The sequence below is a fragment of the Camelus dromedarius genome, chromosome 6 (genome assembly GCF_036321535.1).
Source record: "Camelus dromedarius isolate mCamDro1 chromosome 6, mCamDro1.pat, whole genome shotgun sequence".
Classification (NCBI taxonomy): domain Eukaryota; kingdom Metazoa; phylum Chordata; class Mammalia; order Artiodactyla; family Camelidae; genus Camelus; species Camelus dromedarius.
Genome location: NC_087441.1, coordinates 77,042,551 through 77,066,345, shown reverse-complemented (window position 1 = coordinate 77,066,345; position 23,795 = coordinate 77,042,551). Strand labels below are relative to the sequence as shown.

At 39.6% G+C, this 23,795-nt stretch overlaps 1 protein-coding gene and 1 non-coding gene across 3 annotated transcripts in view; one reads left to right on the top strand and one right to left on the bottom strand.

Annotated features, from left to right (window-relative positions):
* KCNQ5 (potassium voltage-gated channel subfamily Q member 5) overlaps positions 1 to 23,795 on the bottom strand; it is a 454,042-nt gene that overhangs the window by 153,314 nt on the left and 276,933 nt on the right. For both annotated transcript variants that reach the window (XM_031455912.2, XM_064487016.1), the window contains exon 2: positions 3,078 to 3,168. In XM_031455912.2, the coding sequence (XP_031311772.2) occupies positions 3,078 to 3,168 (91 nt within the window). The remainder of the gene's footprint in view (positions 1 to 3,077; positions 3,169 to 23,795) is intronic.
* TRNAA-UGC (transfer RNA alanine (anticodon UGC)) lies at positions 384 to 459 on the top strand. The gene has a single exon. It is a non-coding gene; the product is annotated as a tRNA-Ala (tRNA).

The following is a 23,795-nucleotide window of genomic DNA, read 5'->3' as shown; positions in this document are numbered from 1 at the left end:
TAACCATGTGTTTGAGTCCTTGTCCACAGGCTTAGCACAATCCATTTATGGTCCAGAGTCCTTGTAACACAGTGGGGGGGTGGAGGAGCAAATACAGTGAGACATTCTCTATTTTGCAAAAACTGATAACAGCATTCCGTTTACTGCTTGTGGATGGGCAATTTTAGAAATGACTACTTTCAGTGAAAACTTTGCAAATGATGTACATCATTTTCATTAGGAGGGGAGGTCATCAGGTGAAGATCTGTCACCTGAAATGTGTACAAATCATCAGTGTGTTGGGTAACCTACATTTAAAGGCCTAAAATACATACTTTAAAATTAACCTGGAAAGCAAGAAGTTATCCAATAGGGAAAAAATGCTAACATAACATTGCACCTCAGGGGGTGGATATAGCTCAGTGGTAGAGTGCATGCCTTGCATGCACAAGGTCCTGGGTTCAATTCCCAGTACCCCCATTAAAATAATAATTAAATAAATAAACCTAAAAATTACCCTCCCCACATTAAAAAAAAAAAAAAAAGAAATACGAAGAAAGAAAGAAAAAAAAAGACTGAGGGATAAAAGAAGATATACAGGTGGCCAAAAGGTACATGGAAAAAGGCGTTCAAAATCCCTAATCATCAGGGAAATGTAAATCAAAACCACAGTGAGGTATCACCTTACATGAATGGTTATATCAAAAAAACAAGAAATAACAAATGCTGGCGATGGTGTGGAGTACCGGGACCCCTCCTACACTGTTGGTGGGAATGCAAATTGGTGCAGCCACTGTGGTAAACAGCACAGAGATTCCTCAAAAAATTAAAAATAGCATTACCATCTGATCCAACAACCTCACTTCTGGGTACACATACACACGATGGAATAATATTCAGCCATAAGAAGAAGGAAATCCTGCCATTTGTGACAACATGGATGGACCTCGAGGGTATCATGCTTAGTGAGACAATTCAGGCAGAGAAAGACAAGCACTGTATGATCTCATTTATATGTGGCATCTAAAAACAGAAACAGCCGAACTCATAGAAACAGAGTAGATGGGTGGTTGTGCGGATGGAGGGGTGGGGGAAATGGTGAAGGAGATCAAGGCACAAGCCTCCAGTTATAAGACAAATCAGTTCTGAGGACCTAACGTACAGCATGGTGACTAAAGTTCACGGTACTGTATTATATACTTGAAATCTGCTAGCAGAGTAGATCTTAACAGTTCTCACGTTGCACACACAAAATGGTAACTATGTGAGGCGAAGAAGTGTTAACTAACTTTACTGGGGTAATTGTTTTGCAATATATATGTACATAAAGTCATCACATTATACACATTAACTTACACAATATTATGTCAACTATATCTCAATAAAGTTGGCAAAAAATAAAAAAAGACAGAAGGATATGTAACAACATCTAAATTTTTACCTACTCAAGTGCACTCTACTAAACTCTGGTCACTTGTTCACAGCTCAGGAAGTTTTAAGAATCAAGATATTAATTAACTTTGGGCTTTTTAATAACATGAGTTTCTTTGGATTATTTAGAAACTCATTAGCAATAACTGAATTTATATTTCAGAAATTTGAAGGATGTAAACCTACCATTTTGAATTCTTGACCTGGTTATAAAGGAAACTTTTTTGGTGGGAGTCCTAATGCTTGATTTATTCATAACATGTATCATTGGTCATGCAGTAAATCCAGATTTTCATGTGCACAAGTCTAAAACTCAGATTTATATTTTTGATCTGAAATTCCTAGTGGTCCATGCACCCAAAAGCCAGCTGTGCTTAGACCTTGGGCTCAGACCATTTGTTGTTACCAGAAGATGCATGAGGCTAAAAGCCCACTTGCTTCCCAAATGGAAACCTTGTAAATAGAACAAATCCCCAGTGGGCTCTTTGATCTCTCCACTTTCTATCTTGGGTTTTGCAAAATAGTAACCTTGAAATTAGCAAAGTACCACTGAGCACAGTTGGTATGGAAACAACTTAGGACAGATTTATCCCAGGTTCAAAAGTGATTTTTCCCTGACATAGGATGGAGACTTGATGAAGTTGTGGTAGCTTCAGGCACAAAGCTCCACTCAGGTTTACGAGCTGACACTTTTCACTTTCCAACTTCAAGGACAGAGTCCTTTTCTTACCCTAAGTGCCTGCTGCTATACACTACCTATTTCTGTTTATCAGTGCACACAGCCATCCTATGCCCTTCCCTTCTCTCTTTTCCTCCCCAGTCCACCAGGCTTTATGGAAAAAGTGAGTTGTTCCAATTTATAGTTCATTCAGACAGTTCTGAGACTGTCAAGTTTGATATTTTTGGACTAAGTGAGTGGGTCAGAATGGATGTAAGTGAAGCAAACTTTCAATCAGATGTGATTTGAGTATATAGCACTATAGTTCAGTGGTAATAGAAAGTATAAGAGTTTAAAAGGCCCATAATAATTCAGACTAAAATATCTTGGGGTCTTTTTCCATTTTAAAATGAATTGAGCAATTCTGTGTGGCTGAGGATTGACAGCATAATGGAAATAGAGCAAACAGCAGAATTTCTCACCAGGTAACTGCATTAGCAGCAAGACTCAGAACGCAGTCTTCTGGCTGAAAAGAGCAAGCAAGAAGCCTTCTGCTTCTTTATGAGGTGCTTTATGCTCACAGTTCTTGGCCAGTTATACTTAGCTACTGCCAAATTGTGCTTATTGGAAAACACTCTGTGTCCTGTAACTTTAAGCAATATGATGAGACTTCACGGATGCTGATTCCTCTTGTAATTTGCTTATCACCACAGAGAAACATAACTTAAACTGCTCCCAAGTACTACCTCCTATTTAAGATGCAACTGGAACACAGGATATTGCTATGTAATAGCAATCTGGAATACTTCTCTATATTCCTAGGGTTGATTAAAGGTTAAAATTGTGGGCAAACGTTTCCATGATCTTTGAAATTTTTAGACTTTACATAAACTCTTTTTTTCCCCCAGAGAGAAATTTTCGTGGGATAAAATGCATTGCATACATGTTACAGACAGTTCTTATATTATGTAAACTTTATGTACATTTTTTGTTAGTATATTTCACTTACCAGAATCAAGAGGCAACTTGAGGCCAATTTTGTGTGCTCAGGGATGGTGGAAAACACTGACAAAATCAAGCAACCAAAGACAAGGAGAAAACTGTAAAACAACAACAAAGAAAAATCGGATGAGAGCCTTGCCTTATCACGACAGATTCAATGCTTTGTTTCTAATGAATAAATCACCAGACCCATATGAATCGGCACTGATCAAATCATAAGAGCCCTAAAAGGGTCTAACCTTTCTGAATATCAAAATACAGTATGATGCCCAGGGCAAATGGGGCTCCTCTGAAATTTTATTGATGATGATGAGGGTGTGTGTGTGTATCTGCGTGCGTGTGCATGCGTGTGTGTATGTTGCCTGCTCTGCTTATACATCTAAGAATCTGTGAACTTCCCATAAATGTCTTTCCAAAGAGGGGTCCTGAGAGGGCCCAGCAGTGTGTTCCATGCTCCTTTCAAACAAGCAGGTTCACCCTTACGTTTGGCAGCCCTGCTGAACTGTCAACTGTTCTAAGTGGCTACTGAGCCGTGGGCTCAGTTTCAGAGTCTAAGATTGCTTGTGGATTCTCATTTGTCATTTCTTTGTAATAATAAGAACAGAAAAGGAAGGGAATGATTTCCTCTGACACCCACGCACCATTTCCGATCAAACCACTAGAGAAACTCTCCTCCCCAACCCCATCCCCCACCCCCAGATCTATTTGTGCTGCAGCTATGGAAGCGGAAGTCAGAAGCAATGTTTTCTACTGACCAACCCACAGACATTTGTGTTCCTAGAAATGGACCTTCTGGGGTCCAGAGAGGGAGATGAGTTCCCAAAGTAAATGTTTAATAAAAAGGGCAAGCTGTTTTAAAGTTGAAGTTACTTATCCTGAAATGCAAAAAATAAAAGAAACCAACCAGTATCTGAGCTACTTGCTCTAAGTCGTATTTTTCACTTTTACTTGTTTCTGGGAAGCTCATACAATCATATCCTTTAAAACATCAATGTCTGTGTTCTTTGGGATGGCACTGGGGTTGGTCTCTGCCTCCTAACTCGCCCTGGCAAGTCGATGTGTCCTTCTACCACACTTGCCTGGGCGCTCTCAAGGGCCGATAGCCAAGGATTGGTAACTCATGGCCTGCGAAACAAATCTGGCCCCTAATGCTTGTTTTTGTAAATAAAGTTTTATTGGCACACAGCCACACCCATTAATTTGTGTATTCTCTGTGTCTGTGCTCTCACGCCAGGACTGCAGAGCTGAGCATCTGTGACAGTAGACAGCACGCAACAGTGAAATATTTACTCTCTGGCTCTTTAGAGGAAAGTTTGCCAACTCCTGATTGATACCATGCATTTCTTATTTCTTTATATCTATTCCAGTACAGACCCCAAGTGGAAGCTCATAATTGCTCCAGTTCTGTATGCTGATGACACTTACTAATATTCACAGAGGGCTTCCTACGAGCAAGACACTGTGCTAAGTAAAGCCCCCTCCACATGCATTATCCTCTTACGTTTATAGAGTAGAAATACTATTCCCACTTTGCAGATACAGAAACTGAGCATTAAGAACATTTTGTGACTCATCCCAGGCTGCTCAGCGGAAAGATGGTTCAAGCACTGTCTGTCCTGGAGTTGTCGCAGTGTGGCTGAGGGAGCGTACCTGAGGATGGCAATGGTGTTCTTGGCTCAGCAAGACTTTTGGGGATACCTCTCTCCCTCCTTAAACTGAGAGGGGAGTAGTTACCATTCTGAACAGTACAAATCTTCAAGAGGAAGGACATTACTAGGGAAAAAACCTAGTACATGAGTTAATAACTACTCGTCATACTTTTGACTCATGTACCCAATGATTCAAGATGGTTTGGATTATATTTTAAACTGGCTCGAATGCACTGGGAATTGTAAACTAGAAATTAAATTCTAGTGTACCTACAGACCTCAGAACTACTAATGAGAGAGTAATTCAAGGATCACCACGGTTGCTGGGAAGATGATGTGGCATCAAATACAGACCGAGATACATGTTTTCACCCCCTGGTGAGTGGCTGTTATCTGTATACGCCCCCCAAGTCCAGGACTAGCAGAAAACATTAGGAAAATGAGCAGGGGCTGATTTCATCTCTCAGACACCTTCTCCCTCCAAGGGCATCTTGAAGGCAGCTTCGTAATCTCTACATGTGTGTTTAAAGCAGATCTATATCATGAGTCCTTTTGCTAGTTTCCCCCTTCATTAGTAGTTAGGTGTTGCTTAATCTTTTTTCCTTCACGTCACTACTTTGCTCATTTTCTTTATTAAGCTGATATTACCCTCCTTTCTAACAAGAGTGCTTTCTGTGCTAAAACTCTGCTATTTCTAACAGAAGCCCATTTGAAAACTGCAAACTGAGGACCTCCACTGCTCTGGCTGCCTGAGGGGCTGTGGATGAACAAATACATTCACAAATCCATGAATTCCCTCAGCCATTCATCCACTTATCCAATCAGCAAGTATTAAATATATAATACTTGGCTGAACTATTTACAATAGCCAAGACATAAAAACAACCTAAACGTCCATCGACAGATGACTGGATAAAGATGTGGTGGTATATTTATACAATGGACTACTACTCAACCATAAAAAAGAATAAAATAATGCCATTTGCAGCAACATTGATGTCACTGGAGAATGCCATTCTAAGTGAAGTAAGCCAGAAAGAGAAAGAAAAATACCATATGAGATCGCTCATATGTGGAATCTAAAAAAAATTGATACAAATGAACTTATTTACAAAACAGAAACAGACTCACAAACATAGAGAACAAACTTATGGTTACCAGGGAGGAAGGGGATGGGGAAGGATAAACTGGGAGTTCGAGATTTGCAGATACTAACTACTGTAAATAAAATAGATAAACAAGTTTATACTGTATAGCACAGGGACCTATATTCAATATCTTGCAAAGGTCTATAATGAAAAAGAATATGAAAAGGATTATATATATATATATAATATATATATATATGAATAACTGATTCACTATGCTGTACACATGAAATTAACACATTATAAACTGATGATACTTCAATTAAATATATATATATATATATTTAAAAATTACAACAAAGAATTAAAGTGACTTGTTATTTAAACTCCCCACTTATAAAGCAAGATATTTGAAAATGTAAAACTTGGAAGAGTGCCCACAAGGTCCGGAATCCTCAAGGCATTTCATGGTGGGTCTCAGCAAAGCCACACGGACCACGATGTAATAGTCGGGTTTCAGCCCATATGACGACGTTCTTGGGATGGACCAGCCACAGTATCTTCTTGACTTACTGCAGCCTCAGCCAGCTGGACCTTGGTGCCTAGTTCCTCATCACTTGAGTTTCTGGAAGGGATGTGAGGCTGACCTAAGTAAATAGGTGGGAGCACTGAGCAGCCACTGGGCTACAGTCTACATGTGGGAATGAGCCTCAGTTTAATCGACCAGGCAAAGATTCATCATTAAAATGACCACAAATGACCGCTGACCAGGGCTGCTGTGCTAATAAACAGGCAATCTGCTGCTCCCTGATGGAGAAGGGGGCCACTCAGAAAAACATGTTAATTCCAGCCATTAATGAAATAAAAGTTAGCTGTAAAGGATGAGGGAGAGACAACATTTGTAAAATCTATGCAAATGTTCCTTTTTTCAAATTTTTATTTTTAAAATTTAAAAACTTTTGTATTTTTAATTGAAGTACAGTCAGTTTACAGTGTTGTGTCAGTTTCTGGTGCACAGCATCATGTTTCAGTCATACATGCACATACATATATTCCTTTTCACATTCTTTTTCATTACAGGTTATTATAAGATATTGAATATAGTTCCCTGTGCTATACAGTAGAAACTTGTTGTTTATCTATTTTATATACAGTAGTTAGTACCTGCAAATCTCGAACTCCCAATTTATCCATTCCCAGCCCCTTTCCCCCTTGGTAACCATAGGTTTACTTTCTATGTCTCTGAGTCTGTTTCTGTTTTGTAAATAAGTTCATTTGTGTCTTTTTTTTTTTTTTTTTTTTTTTTAGATTCCACATATGAGTGATATCATATGGTATATTTTTCTTTCTCTTTCTGAATCTTCCTTTTAAAGGCATCTTTTCAAGAGATAATTTTGGTGCTGACACCATGGGAAACAATCCAGTTTAACAGTTTTGATACTATGAACCCACGTGGATTAAATTTTCCATGCTTTGTTTCAAAGGGTCTGTTTATGCAAGAGAGTAGCAGAGGTTGAAACGTGTTAAAAGAGGTTTGACAACAGTTGTCTGGTCTGAGTGATTTTTCCATAAAAATGATGGTCAAGTTATTAGGCAAATAATAACTTAATCATTGTAATTTTCTATGAGTCTATGATCATAGCTGTTACATTATCTGAAAATGAATAATAGAAATTCTGAAGTACATTTATTTAAACATTTTTGTTGGGAACAAACTTGACATAGGGGATAAAAGTAGGTTTAAAGTTATTTTTCCTTGCCAGCAGAAAGCTGTTTTAAAAGTACTATATTTGATAATAAAAAAATCAATTATGAATTTGGTTTCTTGCAACTGGGTAGACCCCATATGATCCATTTACTTTGAAAATAGATTTTCCTTGAAAGGTGGCCTGAGAGCACCCACAGTATCATGGGAGATCTCAGTGCAGTTCTTTGTTACACATATGCCAGCAGGACCCATTCTTTCTCATGAAATGAGAATTTTAAGCTTTGCAGAATGAAACCTTTCACCAAATGGAGCCCGGCCATCCTATGGGGGCTGAGGAGTGGGGGACTGCCACTGATTTTTTCACTCCTTTTGGCCTGCAGAAATAAAGCAGCAAAGTGACTAAGACAGCAGAAAACAAAGTCTTTGCAAGAAAAGTACTCTTGGCAGTAGACTTTATGATGTGGTACAACATCAGGAAAAAATAAACCCAGCAGACAGATGTCTCCAGACAGTAATAACCATAAACTCTGAAATTACTACACATGTAAGTACCTGCCCAAAGGGTACGGAAGATACGTGTTTCTCTTGGGATCGACCTACAACGGCACTTGTGGCTCTTGGGGACCCGAGTTGAAAGGAAGCTAAAAGCCAGCATCATGCTGTGTGGAGCCACTGAATAGTTTATGGACAAGCAGAGTTGGCAAGCAGTGGACAGACACTAGACAGAACGTACTTCCCACCTCTAAAAATACACTTGTAGTCTTAAAAACTGTAGACGCTCCTCTGGGGCCCAGTAAGTAAGTAAAAGGGTTTGCTTTCCCTTGACGCTGCTATCTAGATAAGCATCAAGAATATTTTTTTTGTTTGTGCCCAAAAACATTGAAGTTGGTGATTCCACGTGTATAAGAAACACAACTGAGGTGGGTGTGGTCAACACGGTGGAGTAGGAAGGCCCTGGGCTCACCTCCTCCCACACAAACACACAGCAAAATTATGGCTATTTACACAGCAATTAGCTACGAGGATGACCTGAAGAATAGCAGAAAATATTTCCTACAACCAAAGGCATAAGGAAAACACCGTAGTGAGAAGAGTAGGAAGGGCAGAGATACGGTGTAGTCAAGACCCACACTCCCAGTAGGTGACCAGCAATCAGGAGGATAATCACAACTGAGAGGTGCCGAGTCCTACACTGGGCTCCCAATCCTGGGGCTCTTGCCCTGAAAGCTGAGCCCCCAGAACACCTGGTATTAAAGGTCAGCAGGGCTTGTATATGAGGGAGAGAGCCAGAGGACTGCAGGAAACAGAGACTCCACTCTTAAAGGGTGTGCACAAAATCTCACATGCTCCAAGTCCAAGTGCAGAGGCAGTGATCTGAAAGAAGCCTGAGTCAGACCTACCTACGTGCTGCTCTCGAAGAGACACCCAGAGAGGCAGGAGGCAACTGGGACTCCTCTTGAGGGCACAGATGCCGGAGGCAGCCGTTTGGGGAGCTCATTTCACCACAAGATGCTGGTGCATGCACGCACCAGTCTGGGGTCCTTCTGGCCGACTGGTGCTGGGATCTGGCCCTACCAACCAGCAGGCAAGGCATCCAGCTGGGACAGTGGCCTGCCCTGCCTACCACATCCACGGTCGTCAGCCCGCCACAGCAGAAGGGCCCACAGAGCCCAGACAGGGGCACCTCTGGAGCATGTAGCCAAGACGGTAAGAGAGGAGTGTGCTGCTGGGCTCCATAGGACGTCTCCCACGTGAGGCCACTTCTGCAAGATGGGAAATAGAACCAACCGACCTAATACACAGAAGTAAGTACAGAGAATTGGGCAAAATAAAGAGACAAAGGAACATGTTGCAAACAAGGGAACAAGACAAAACCCCAGAAAAAGAACTGGGCTAAGTAGAGATAAGCAGTCTATGCAATAGAGAGTTCAAGGTAATGATCATAAAGATGCTCAACGACCTTAGGAGAAGAGTGTTGGAACACAGCGAGAAGTTTAAGAAAGAGGTAGGAACATAAAGAAGAACCAAACAGAGCTGAAGATTACAATAACTGAAATTAAAAAAAAAAAACACGAGAAGAAATCAGTGGTAGAACAGATGATACAGAGGAACAGATCACCAAGCTGAAACAGAGTAGTGAAAATCATCCAAGCTGAAAAAAATGAAAAAAAAAAAAGATAGTTTAAGATATCTCTGAGAAAATATAAAACAAACAACATTCACATTATTGGGGTCCCAGATGGAGAAGAGAAAGATACCCAGAGAACATATCTGAAGAAATAATAGCTAAAAATGTCCCTAACCTGGGAAGGAAGCAGACATCCAGGCACGTGAAGCACAGAGTCCTAAACAAGATGAACTCAAAGAGGTCTACTTGGTGGACATACTACATGTTTTGGTGGACTTACTATAATTAAAATGGCAAAACTTAAAGAGAAACTCTTAAAAGCAGCAAGAGAAAAGCAACTAGTTACAGACAAGGGAACTCCCATGAGACAATTGGCTGACTTTCCAACAGAAACTTTGAGGCCAGAAGGGAGTGGCATAATATATTCAAAGTGATGAAAGGAAAAACCTACAACTATGAATATTCTACCCAGCAAGGGTCTGGTTCAGATTTGATGGAGAAATCAAAAGCTCAAAGAGTTCAGCAGCCCTAAACCAGCTTTACAAAATTGTTAAAAAGGACTTCTCTAAGCTTAAAAAAAAAAACAGACCACAACTAAAAATATGAAAATTATGAAAGGGAAAAAAATCACTGGTAAAGCAAACATACAGTAAAAACAGTAGGTCAACCACTTATAAAGCTAGTGGGAGGGTTGAAAGACAACGTAGTAAAACCATCTAACCCAACAATAAGTGTTAAGGGATACACAAAACAAAAACGTGTAAATTGTCCAAAACATTAAATGTGCAGGAGAGGGAGGAAAAATGCCAGGTTGTTAGAGTGCATTTAACTTAAGAGAGCATCAAGGTAAAATAATCTCAACTAACTGTCTGTCTGTCCGTCCGTCTGTCAGTGTTGCTTGGTGGAAAACCGTAATTGAGAGGAAAGCAACTGGAAATTAACCAGGTATTAATATCTGTAATAGATGTCAGGTAACTTTTCCAGCACTGTAAAATTTCAAGAGCTTGAAAACTTTTCCAGAGCATCTATGTTTGCCACGAAGCTTTGGGAAACAGAAAGTAATGTAATGTTCTCAAATTTCAAAATGATTTTCCATAATAATTCAGTCTTTTAAAGGATTTTTACAAAACCCTTACTCTCCAGTGAAAAAAGCAAATGCTTTAATGTGCATACACACACACATACTTTTAAAATACATCTGAGAATAACTCTCCAACATTAAATGCTTGGAAAGAATCCATGGCCATCTCTAAAATGTACTGTGGACCTTAAGGTTTTAACATTTTCTTTCCACTGAGTAAAATAAAATTTTTAGACATGGATTTTCTTTTCACAACTAAAAAGTTTACAACCCTATCAATACGGTATGATTGTGATAACCAGTAATCCATGGACAACAAATTATGAACTGAGGGCTGCATGCTGTTGAGGGACACCTTTTCCTACTCATTTGGGGTATTGGTGAATGAATGAAGGGACACTGCTTCCTTCTGTTTGCCAAGATGCTTCCTTTTCAGTTTGATTTCGTAAGCCCGGGAGGTTTAGTGGAACTCACACTGGATCAGGTGTTAGAAAGCCTGGATTTTGGTTTATCTTCACTACTTAGCTTGGAACCCGTGATGGTTCATTTGATGGGTCAACCTGACTGGCCTGGGGTGCCTGTAAACATTATCTGTGTCTGTAAGCTTGTCTCCAGAAAGATGAGCATTCAAATTGGTGGACTCTGTAAGATAGGCGGCCCTCCCCAATGTGGGTGGGCCCCATCCAATCTGTTGAGGGTCTAAACAGAACAAAACAAGGAGAAAGGAAGAATTCACCTCTTTTTTTTTTTTACTGTGCTCACTGCGTGAGCCAGAACATCCACCTCATCTCATCTTCTCCTGCCCCTGGACTGGGGCTGGTACCATCAGCTCCCTGCTTCTCAAGCCTTAGGACTGAGCCACATCACTGGCTTTCCTGGGTCTCTAGGTTGCAGATGGTAGCTTGTGGGACTTCTCAGCCTCCAGAATTACATACGCCAATTTCTCATAATGAATATCCTTTATCTATATGTCTGTTCTATATATCTATATCAATCAATCTATCTAATCTCACTCTCTCTTTCTCTCTCTACCAATCAATCTACCTATCTTTCTTTCTATATCTCTCTCTGTCTCTACCCAATGTATGTATGTATGTATGTATGTATGTATGTATGTATGTATGTATGTATCTATCTTCTGAGTTCTGTCTGCCTGGAGAATACTGACTAACAGAGCTCTTGGTCAAATCTCTTATCTCCTTTGTGCTTTTGTTTCCTCATCTGTAAAATAGACTCTAGTATCTGCCAGGCATTGATAGGATTTGATTATGTGCATGATGAAATGAAAATATCATACAAGCACACGGTACTCTTGTGCGAGGATTATGACATCCCTGAGAGCAGCCCTTTGACTTACTTCTTTGAATTTCATTTAAGAAAAACTCACTGAACACCTACTAGGCACCCGTATTACCCACAAGAGCCAGTGAAGCAGCTCAGTAAGTATTCATTGACCGGTATTAGATAAATGCTATATTTAATGGCAAAGAGAGAGTCGTCTACGCACTAGTGAAAAGATACAGATCCTTTTCAGGCTGTCTATTTCTTCATTAGATTTTTGCAAAGAAGAATCTTGAAAACCAGCTTGCTGTCATTCAGTCTGAGAGGAGTTCACAAAGACAGAGGCTGTGACAAAGGCTGCCACGGTGAGAGAATTTCTCCCCCGTGCCTCGGAAGGTGGTGCTGACTTTCACTTTGTGCAAAAGGCCTGACCAACAGTTGCTCCTGTTTCTATGAAAAAATATCTGTCACAAAACTCATTAGGTTATATTTAGCACCCGCTATAAAGTCTAATTCTCCTCCACTGGGTAATTAGATTTGATGTTACTGAACTGCCTGCAGAGAAAACACACTGCAATTTTCTATTTTCGGGTCACGGTGTTGATACTGTACACAGGTGGGTGTGTAACACACACGCGGCGGTCGTCAAACCATTGAGCAAGCACACCAAGACTTAGAGACTTAATCAACAGAAGCTGGCAGATACTTGGCTTCGCAATCAGAGTGGGGGTAACGGAGACAACATAGAGATAATATAGAAAGAAGGAAGTATGCTGGAGTTTGGGGTGACTATTTTCTTGAGAGCATTTGTCCCAGAGCCATCCTCCTACTCAGGCCTTTAGAACTCCTACCAAGCAATTCGGTGGAGACATCAGACAACTGGAGGCTGTCACATCTGGACAGAGTCCTCTCAGGGACCTGAGTTTCTGGGATCTTCTCGATGCTCTGAGACAGTATCAAGAGGAAAAGACACAGGGACTGGTAACAGAGAAAGAGCAGGAACGGTCAGCTAATTCTGTTTGTGTTACTCAACTCGGCACAGGAACTTCCTTTGACCCCTAAAGTCTGAGAATTTGCTGAACAGGAGATGGATCAGCAACAAGGACAGTTAGAAGTCGTCAGCCTGTCCAGTAACATTTACAAGACAGCAAGATACAGAATAGAATGACATAGACGTGGAGGAGGGCAGAAAAGGGCGTTCTGACCCAAACTGGGACTGGGACAGGAGTCAAACTGCCACCCCAATCTGGCAAACTGTCTACCCAAGTGAGGAGACTGGTATCGAGTGAGCTAAACTATTGGTTAATATTTATAGGTTTATAATGAAATTGCCATTATTGGATTTCAGAAACAATCAAATGTCAGCAATTTTACACGGTCCAAGCTTACCTGTTATTCCTATATTATCCTTTTACTTGGCCACATATACATGTGTATACATTTATATACATTCAACACAAAAGTTCATCTACAGCTTTTTCCTGGATTCAGAAAATTCCCTTAAGAATAATACGTTAGGGGAGAAGAAGGGAAAAGTGGCTTTCCAGGCAGACAGCAATATTTATAAAATATTTCCTCTATCTAGAGGGTTTTCAGTTCAGTTACTTTCAAAGTTAGTTATGTTTTCAGATCAAAAGCATATCTTGTGTTTTAGGCATATGTAGCTTATTAGGTATTAAGGAATACGTTAAAATAAGATACATTTAAAAAAATGAATACACGGAAATTGCAGAGCAACCAAGACATTCAAGTCGGCTATTTTCAGTTTACTCCTCAGCTCATTTGTTTCAGGTATAAATTCATCACTTACTGATTGAATGACCAGCCGGAAGGGAAACTTAGTAAAAGACCATATTGTTTATTCTCAGCCCTGAAGTCGGCCACCCGCAAGAGATGAATAAACAGCAGGTGCTGACTACGCGCGTAACACAGGTGGACCTTGGTGTCTCAACTTTATTTTTGGCCAAGACAGTGTATTTGCACGCCTGTTTGTCAACATGCAATACATGCATAAAAAATTATGGAAGTAAAGTTCTATACACCCTTGTTAGATACCTGATAGGTAAACCTGAGTGAGCTTAGGAAACGATCTGATTATAAGAACAAGCCATTGTATCTTAGAATAAATATGGTAAAAATAAGCCCATGAATAATACAGAAATATATAACTTAGAAAATCAAAAGTTCCTAGTAATCACTGTCTGCACATTTGCCCATCACCCTCTCCCAAATAATCAGTGTCAACAATTTGGGAGATAAAACCTGAGTTTTCCTTTCCTCATGTCAGTATTCCACTTTTTTTTTCCAACTACATTTTTATTTCTTTTTTTAAATTGACATACAACTTTTTACTAGTTTCAGGTATACAATATAATGATTCAACATATGCATGCACTGTGAAATGATCTCCACAATAAACCTAGCTAACATCCATCACCACACAGTCATTTTTTTTAAAATTGTGATGAGAACTTTTAAGACTTACTCTTTTAGCAACTTTCAAATATACAACAGTATTATTAACTACAGTCACCATGCTTTACATGACATCCCCAGAACTTATGTATTTTATAACCAGAAGTTTGTGCCTTTTGATTATCTTCATGTTACATATTTTGATAAGAGAAATAATGAAACTAAAAATTGGGGGGGGGGGAGGGGAGAGGAAAAGAGAAAACCACAAAAGGCTCATTGCTGTATATACAGTAAGTATGTATTAAAGGATGCCAACTATCCCCCTCAAAACTGATAATGCGGACAGTAAAAAGTTAAATGAGAAAACAGGGAATTAAAGTCACTAAAGGAGACTGAAGTACCAAAGTAGCTCCTAAAAAAAAATCCCACCTTCTTCAATATCCACTTTTATTTCTTTTAAAGTCCAACCTCCTCTGAAAGTCTTTTCTTCACCAGCCCTTCTCATCATGACCTTTCTCTCCTCTACACTTGAAGTACCTTGAGTTTGCACTCAAACGTTAATGATAAAACGTCTTGGGTGGCTCTCTAATCCAGAATTTCCCACTTTTCCATAGAACACCACTACTCCAAGAGATTTTCATAGGTCTGACTCACAAAAATGTTTCTTTGTCAAAGACAGGTTGGGAAGGCTGGGCTCCATGACAGTACCTGGATTTCTTTATCTCAGGACTTTATCTCAGAACTTTATCTCAGATGCATTTAGCAGCTAATGTGAAAGGCGGAGTTCCAGGGGGAGCTTTTAGGGTACCATGTTTCTCAGACTTGGATCAAGGAACACCGTCTTCACCATCTCTTATTGGTATCCTAGGTGACACTTACATTTCTTAGAACTTCATGTGGCAGTCATCACACTCCTGAAAGCAGGGAATATATTCTTTATCCTTTTGAGACCCTTGTAGTACATAGCATAGTCCTGAAAACATCAAGGCACCTCCACACTGTTTCTTATTTTTTTTAATTCTTATTTTTTATTGAAGTGGTTGATTTACAATGTTAATTTCAGGTGTACAGCAAAGTCATTCAGTTACACATATATATATATTTTTTTCTTCAGATTCTTTTCCATTACAGCTCATTACAAGAAATTGAATATAGTTCCCTGTGCTCTACAGTAGGACCTTGTTGTTTATCTATTCTATATATAGTAGTTTGTATCTGCTAATTCCAGATTCATAATTTATCCCTCCCTCCCCTTCCCCACTGGTAACCATGGTTTGTTTTCTATTTCTGTGAATCTATTTCTGGTTTATAAATAAAATTTGTATCTTTTCTTTTTTTTTTTTTGATTCCACATATAAGCGACATCATATGATATTTGTCTTTCTCTGTCTGACTTCACTTAATATAATAATCTCTAGGTCCATCCATGTTGCTGCAAATGGCATTATTTCATTCTTTTTTATGGCTGAGTAGTATTCCACCATATATATGTATATACACACACATATATACATATATGAAATATAAATATAAAATCTTCTTTATCCATTTATCTGTTGATGGACATTTAGGTTGTTTCCATGTCTTGGTTATTGTAAATAGTGCTGCTATGAACATTGGGTTTTTATGTATTTATTTTTAATGGAAGTACTGGGGATTGAACCCAGGACCTTGTGCATGCTAGGCACATGCTCTACCACCGAGCTATACCACCCCCTGCTATGAGCATTGATTGAGGTGTATGTATCTTTTTGAATTAGAGTTACCTCCAGATATATGCCCAGGAGTGGGATTGCTGGATCCTAGGATAATTCTATTGTTGGTTTTGTAAGGAACCTGCATGCTGTCCTCTGTAGTCCACACTGTTTCTTCATTGCTTCAAATGGTTGAAGGAAAATAACAATGAAGGAATGATGTCCAATGACAGATGACTAGATAAAGAAATTGTGGTATATTTATACAGTGGAATACTACTCAGCCATAAAAAGAATAAAATATTGCCACTTGTAGCAACATGGATGGACGTAAAGATTGTCATTCTAAGTGAAATAAGCCAGAAAAAGAAAGAAAAATACCAAATAATGTCACTTATATATGGAATGTAAAAAAATAAAAAAAGACAAACGAACTTATTTGTAAAACAGAAATAGACTCTCAGACATAGAGAACAAACTTATGGTTACCAGGAGGAAGCGGGGTGGGAGGGGATAAATTGGGAGTTAGGTATTTGCAGATACTAACTGATATATATATGGAATAAATAAACAACAAGTTCATGCTGTACAGCACAGGGAACTATATTTGATATCTTGTAGTAACTTATGGTGAAAAAGAATATGAAAACGCATATATTTATGTTAAAAAAGAATGAAAAATATATCAAAAAATAAACATGCACTAAAGGCTTTCACCATACTTTTTTCTCACTGACTTAGTTATCTTCAATTAAATACAGGGATGTGTCTTGTTTTAGATGTACATCTTAAAGTTACACAATGTGGTTATCTTCCACTGTGGTGACCAAAAGTCACCACAGAGGAAGGGGCCAGGGACTGCTTATCAAATCATTTTGAATAGTTGAAAAATTTATTGACTAAAATTTTTACAAGGCAAGGAAGATAAAAGGGATGAAATAAACCCCTAAAATTAATACCATGAGGTTTACCACATTTCATGTCCTATGTGGGAAAGGAGACAAATGGATAACGTCAGAACTGGGGACTTTCTCCTTTGTCACTGCTGAAGGGAGCCAGTGCTGAAATTCTGCTCCATATAATAAAACATACAGGAGGAAAAAAAACTGTCCCTTGAGTCTGTCCCTGTCCCTGTATGTCTTCCTCTGACTGCTACAAGGCAGAGAGCAAATTCATTCTCATTCTTGAGTTTCCCCAACTCCTTCCAAAAACAACAAGTCTTCAAGGCATAATTAAGTGGGTTTTATTGAAATCAGCTGTTGGTAGACCCTGCCAATCACCAGTGCCAGTTACTGAGTCACGGGAGAAGCTCTGGGCTCTTGAACTCAGTCTGTACAGAGGAGATTTCTTCTCGAAGTATTTCCTCTGCAATGTTACACACATGACTTCCAGAGCCAGTCATGGGTTTCCAACTGAACACAGTTGAGTTTCTATTTTCCTAGTGAAAGTTCACTTTGGTATAAATATTTGCATGTCACCACAAACTAATAGAAGGGTACTCTTCAAAATATTGCTTTCTTTTTTAAAATGAGAAGATAAGAGAAAACTTTGGATTCTAAGTTAACTGGGAATATTTGACTTCTGATCATAAAATGTGCTTAAATTAATGAGGAAGGAAAGTAATACGTTTAGGAGATTACAACAAGAAATTCCCTTGGGGCTTGGGATGTTACCGCAAAGTAGGACAAGGGAATTCTGTCTTCTGTAGCTGGCAGGACTTTGCAGGGAGGGGAATCTGACAGAAGGAAGCACCTCCCTGGCTCTGCACCAGCGTGTGGACTTGGGCAGGCACCCTAACCTCTCTGAGCTTGGCCTTCCCCTTTGGTGAACCCAAGAGGATGACTGCATAAGCTTGAACATCACTTTCAGCTAAATTCAAATCCAGGACATTATCACTCTGTGTTATCACTCTGTGCATGCTCGAGCCCCTCTGAGACAGAGTGAGCTACTCTGTTTACACAGGGCACTCTGCTGGGTGTTGCCAGCCCTAAAGCCATCAGATTCTGCTCTATTTACCCCAGTTGTGAGGTTTTCCTAAAGATTTAAGTGATGATGTTTAAACCTAGTAAGTTAAACTTCAATAGCAGCCTGATTGTTGAAAGTTGGATTTAGAAAACAAATTTACAGTTACCAAAGGGGAAAGGTGGGGAGGGACAAATTGGGAGTTTAGGATTAGCAGTTACACACTACTGTATCTAAAGTAGATAAACAACAAAGACCTACTGTACAGCACAGGGAACTACCTTCAACATCTTGTAATAACCTACAATGAAAATGAATATGAAAAAGAATATATAAATATATATAACTGATTCACTATGCTGTACACCAGATACTAACACAACATTGTAAATCAACTATACTTCACTAAAACAAAACAAAACAAAACAAAACAAAAAATATATATATATGGGGACCCAATAGTTAACAGTTCTGGAGACAACTGGACCACTTTCCTCCTTCACGTTGTCTGATGCTGTGAGTCAACAGTGCAACACAATTGGGCACGAGACCATCTGCTCAGATGACTGGGCCAAAACAGCTCACGAGGAAATGTTAGGAAAATGGCTTATGGGAAAGAAAAAAATGGGACAATCGATTTCTGGCATTTGTGGTCATTCTATGTTCTATAAAGTTGCTCTCAGCACTGAGTTAGTGAATCCTGAACCACCTTATAGAGGGATGATGGAAAGTGAGGTTCCTGGGAGCCTCTGGGCACAAGAGTCTGTTCCATCATTCAGTACTGAACTTTGCTGTATGTGTGCTTCTGTTTAAAGACACCTTACTTAATAGATACTGTTGATTCCTGGACACAACTCCCAGCCAGGAGCAGCGGCACTGATGCCTAAAAGAAGCTGAATTCACACTTGCACATTCCTCCAGGAGGCACATCACAGCCTTCTCGTGTTAGGACATCAGACGGCACTTCAGCAATGCGCCTGCGGACCACTTTAAATACTGAAATCATTTACAATAGTGAAATCATCAGCAAAAGGCACTAAAATGTGAAAAGTGTGATAGTAAACAGACCACGAAGAAGACACTTGTTTGCAGTCTGGGACCTAAACCCAGGAGGCAAAGCAGAGCCAGGAGGCAGCGGGAAACATGCATGTTGGGGACCGAGACTCTTCGCGGCTCTACCAATGATCACAGAAGTGACACGAGGACTGATTCTTGTCTCACAAATAACCTTCAGTTACTTAGAAAATTTGTAAATAGGGGATTTGCGAATAAGGAGGATTGACTGCATGCATAAACTGCACATAAATTCAAAATATGTAAATACTTAAATATAACTTCCTATATTTTATTTTTGTTGGTTTTTTTTTTTTGGAGGGGGAGATAATTTGGTTTATTTATTTGCTTATTTATTGATTTAATGGATGTACCAGGGACTGAACCCAGGACCTCATGCATGCCAAGCAAGCACTCTACCACTAAGCTATAATCTCCCCCCAAATTCCTATATTTAACAAGCAAAAGACAGTATTACTATTATCAACTCATGTAAAATATGCACTTGAAAAGAATATTTTCTTATAAATAAGGAGTAAGTAAAATCAATAAAATAATTATAGCTCACATAAAAATAAAATCTTTCTATATTCTAAGGCATATTTTTCCTGTGGGTGAAGGTTTTAGAATCAACAAATAAACTGGAGTTACAATATGAAAAAACTATGGCAGCTGCAAATGCTCTCAGGAACTGAGAGCAATGAGGCTTTGTTTCTGTGGACAACTCACACAACTCTTTTGACCACGTGCTTACAACAATCCACAGACAGTCGTAAGGGGCAGAAAGAGGAGTAAAATGAGCAACTTGGATGACGCTGTTGTCCTTTTTTCAATTAAAATTTTTTAAAAAAATTATTTTTAGGTGGGGAGGTAATTAGGTTTATTTATGTAATGTAAGTACTGGGGATTGAACCCAGGACCCCGTGCATGCTGAGCACAGCACTCTACCACTGAGCTACACCCTCCCTACTGGAAGGCTGTATTAATGACCTACTATAGATCCTACTGTAGGTCCATTTGGCCTCCCCTCCACCTCTCTCCAGTTCTCAGTCTCCTGTTGGTGATTCTCATCACATGACAGGCTCAGAGGTGACAATGCCCGAAGAAGGCCTGTGTTTTCAAGCTTCTTTCATTGTGATCTCAGTCTGTCACACATGAATACTCAGCACACACAAAATCCTGTGCATCAAAGCATTCCTGTTCACTCTGGTCCACGGCTGGCGGGTTTTCAAAAATCCTTGCCGGTACAAAATCACTCTACATTACATTTATTTGTTTTAGAGTGTTAAATGAAAAGAGCTACTGCTGAGAGTTGAGTTAAAAAATTAAACACACTCAAGACACTTCCCACACTTTTGTGCTCTGGGATGTCATTCCTGTCATTAGGTTTGAATTATATGAATCTCTCTAGATCCTCGAGTTTCTAAGTAAACTTTTATTCAACAACAGTTTCAGCCTGACTTTTTCCCAAAGCAATTAACAAATGATAAAACTATTAACTCATAGTATAAACGCTGAAATGAGAAAGTGTGATTTATTCATTCCCTTCATTTATGAGGGAGAATTCTTATTTTCCTTAGCATTTCTGAATCTCAGGGTTGTCCAGCATATTAGATAACCAAAATAACACTGCTTGCTTCTCTTTGGATTCAGATCTGCTGTCTCCTAAAATATGTTCACGGCATCCTTCACGGGTAGCATGAAGGATGTGTGTTGAATGTCTTTGCCATAATCCACATATTTGCATGTTTTCTAAAAACACAGAAACCTGAAACTTGATTGGGAGCTTTGTTCATGGAGAGTTCCTGAATTCCAGCAATTTGTAAGCTTTTTCCTTTTCTTGCCCAAATATGAAAGTCAGTGTTAATTTGATGCCTCTAAATTAAATAGCAAATATGAGACAGCAAAAATGCGAGCCAAGAAGGCCCTGGGCAAGATTCCCAGGCAGAGACACTGGAATTCTGGCCCCGATCTGCAGGATCATTACTGCCCAGACCTAGCCTGAAAGCTAAATGTGTTTTATTCTGCTTGTCGGTGCAGGCTTTGCCTCTAACAAGACCAGAGATTACTAAATTTATTTTCTCCTGCCAAAACAAAAATCTGATTTCAATTCATATTTTCAAATGGGAAAGCAAAGAAGACCAGCTGTGTGGTCACATCCTAGGTGTTAGAATCCAACTCAGACGTATAGAGAAGAGAGAAGGGAAAGTACATTCTAAACCCAACTCTCCATTTTCCCTGCAGTGAACAGGGAGCACACACAGGTTTTCCTGAAGTTTCATCTTTGTTTGTTGTTATTAATAAAAGGGGTCTTAGCAGTGATTCAGGAACATTAACAGCTCTCTCTAACGTGGTTTATTTAATAATGATCACCACAGGTTTTCCTGTTTTCAGACAATACACTATGCTTTGAAAATGTAAGAAATCATGTTTCAATCATGCCAATTTCTTCTGTTAATGTCAGTGGAATTGTTACTTGGCTCTTGGCCTTAATATAGGGCCTGTTGAACATCAATCAAACAGGGGGAGGTTATAGCTCAGTGGTGGAGTGTGTGCTCAACCTGCACGAGGTCCTGGATTCAAAATCTCTAGTATCTCCATTAAATAAATGAACCTGATTACCTCTCCCCCAAAATAAAAATAAAAAATGAAATAAAAAACCATCAATTGGACATACATTTATTTTATGCCCTCACATGATAAAGTTTTCATATTTTGTTGCACTTTATTATATCAGCATAAATTCATCTAAATTCCCTTGCCATATTGTCCAACAGACAGGCAATGCTTAGAGACAATGACGGTGAGAATCCAGAAAGTGAGCACGTTTCTGAGAGCGGAGAGTGTTTCGTTTGTGCCTGGGGTATGTTGGGAGAGAGTGTAGAACACATTTCTGGGGCTCAACCTCCCATAAAAAGCAATTGTGAAACAGTGTTCACGAATTGAACATGACAATGATTTTGTGTTTCTACTAACACTGTGTTATGAATTGGTCATTTGAGACAATCTCTATCCTCGATACTGGAATTTCATCAAATTGACCGCTCATCTTCCCAACTGGTAGACTTGGGGTGGGGGTGGGGAGGTCGTAGCACTGAAGACTTTAACTGCCCATCTGCTCTAGGTTACATTCAGACTCTTCTCTTGTCACGGGTGGTTGGAGGCTCCATGAAGGGTCCCCTAGTCAAAGAACACTATTCAGCATTCAGATTCCACTGGCTAAACTGGATGCCTTTCATTTACTAAGAAAAAAAGATGGAGCATCTTTTCTGTGCCAGGTACTCTGTATTCGGCCCCAGGTACACGTGAGTTCATAAGCACCAAAGGATCTGGGAAATCTGTTAAAATAATGCAGTCATTCTAAAAGAGGGCTTATCGATACCTTGTATCAGCCTATAATGACAAAGGGAGGAGGGTATAACGCAGTGGTGGGGCACGTGTTTATCAAGTGCTAGGTCCTAGGTTTGAGCCCCAGTGCCTCCATATAAATAAATTAAGAAAAAAACCTAATTAGCCCCCCAAAACAACAACAAAACAAGGTCCTACTGTACAGCACAGGGAACTATAGTCAATACCTTGTAGTAATCTATAATGAAAATGGATATGAAAAGGAATATACGCATGTACGTGTATGACTGAAACATGATGCTGTACACCAGAAATTGACACAACATTGTAAACTGACTAGACTTTAATAAAAAAAAGAAAAGGAATATGAAAAGGAGTACCTATATGTAAATGTATAACTGAACCACTATGCTGTCCACCAGAAAGTAACGTAACCTTGTAAGCCAACTATACTTCTATAAAAAACCATAAAATAAAATAAAAAGAGGACTCAGAATTTTTCTTTTCCACAATTTGTGCAACTTCGCATTTCAGAATAATTGATAGAAAACATTGCTATGACTGGGAAAAGGAAGATGAGAAGAATGAAATGATTTCCTGGGGAACCCCTTAAGCTATCAGCCTTTCTCTCAGGTTTTCTGTGGAAAGGCCAACCAAGTAGTGAAATCCACACCATGAGTAACATGGACACTAGGAGAGTGGGGGGTGGGGAGCTAATTAGGTTTACTTACTTATTGTAATGAAGGTACTGGGGACTGAACCCAGAGCCTCGTGCATGCTAAGCACGCGCTCTACCACTTGAGCTACACCCTCCCCACTTAGGAGAGTGGAATCTTTAAAAGTGAACCCGCCTTCAGCTCATGCTGCTTTGAAGCAAGATAGCTGAGACATTTGAGAAGATCCTCATTAGCATTTCAATGACAAAGAGGATGGAGGTTTTTGAAATGGAAGACGACGGGGAGATCCTTGTGCTTGTGCGTCTACATTTGGACTGCACATCAGAATCATCGGGGAATGTTTAAAAAATATTCTTATTCAGGCTTCATCCAAGGATGGAAGCGTCTTAGAATCCCTGGGAGTGGGGCCGAGGTACCAAAAGTTTTAAAAAGCTTCCTAAATACGTCCAGCTAAGGCTGAGACCTACGGCTCTAGGCCAGTGCTCACTCATTTCAAAGTTTGTAAAAGCCAGAGGCACAAGGCTCAGGGATGGGCTTGAGATCACGCTGTCAGGTCAGGGCAGGGCTGAGCCCGCCCTCTCGTCTCTGTACGCTGTAAGGCAATGGGTCTGAACACTGGGTGCCCCAAACATCTGCTTTTG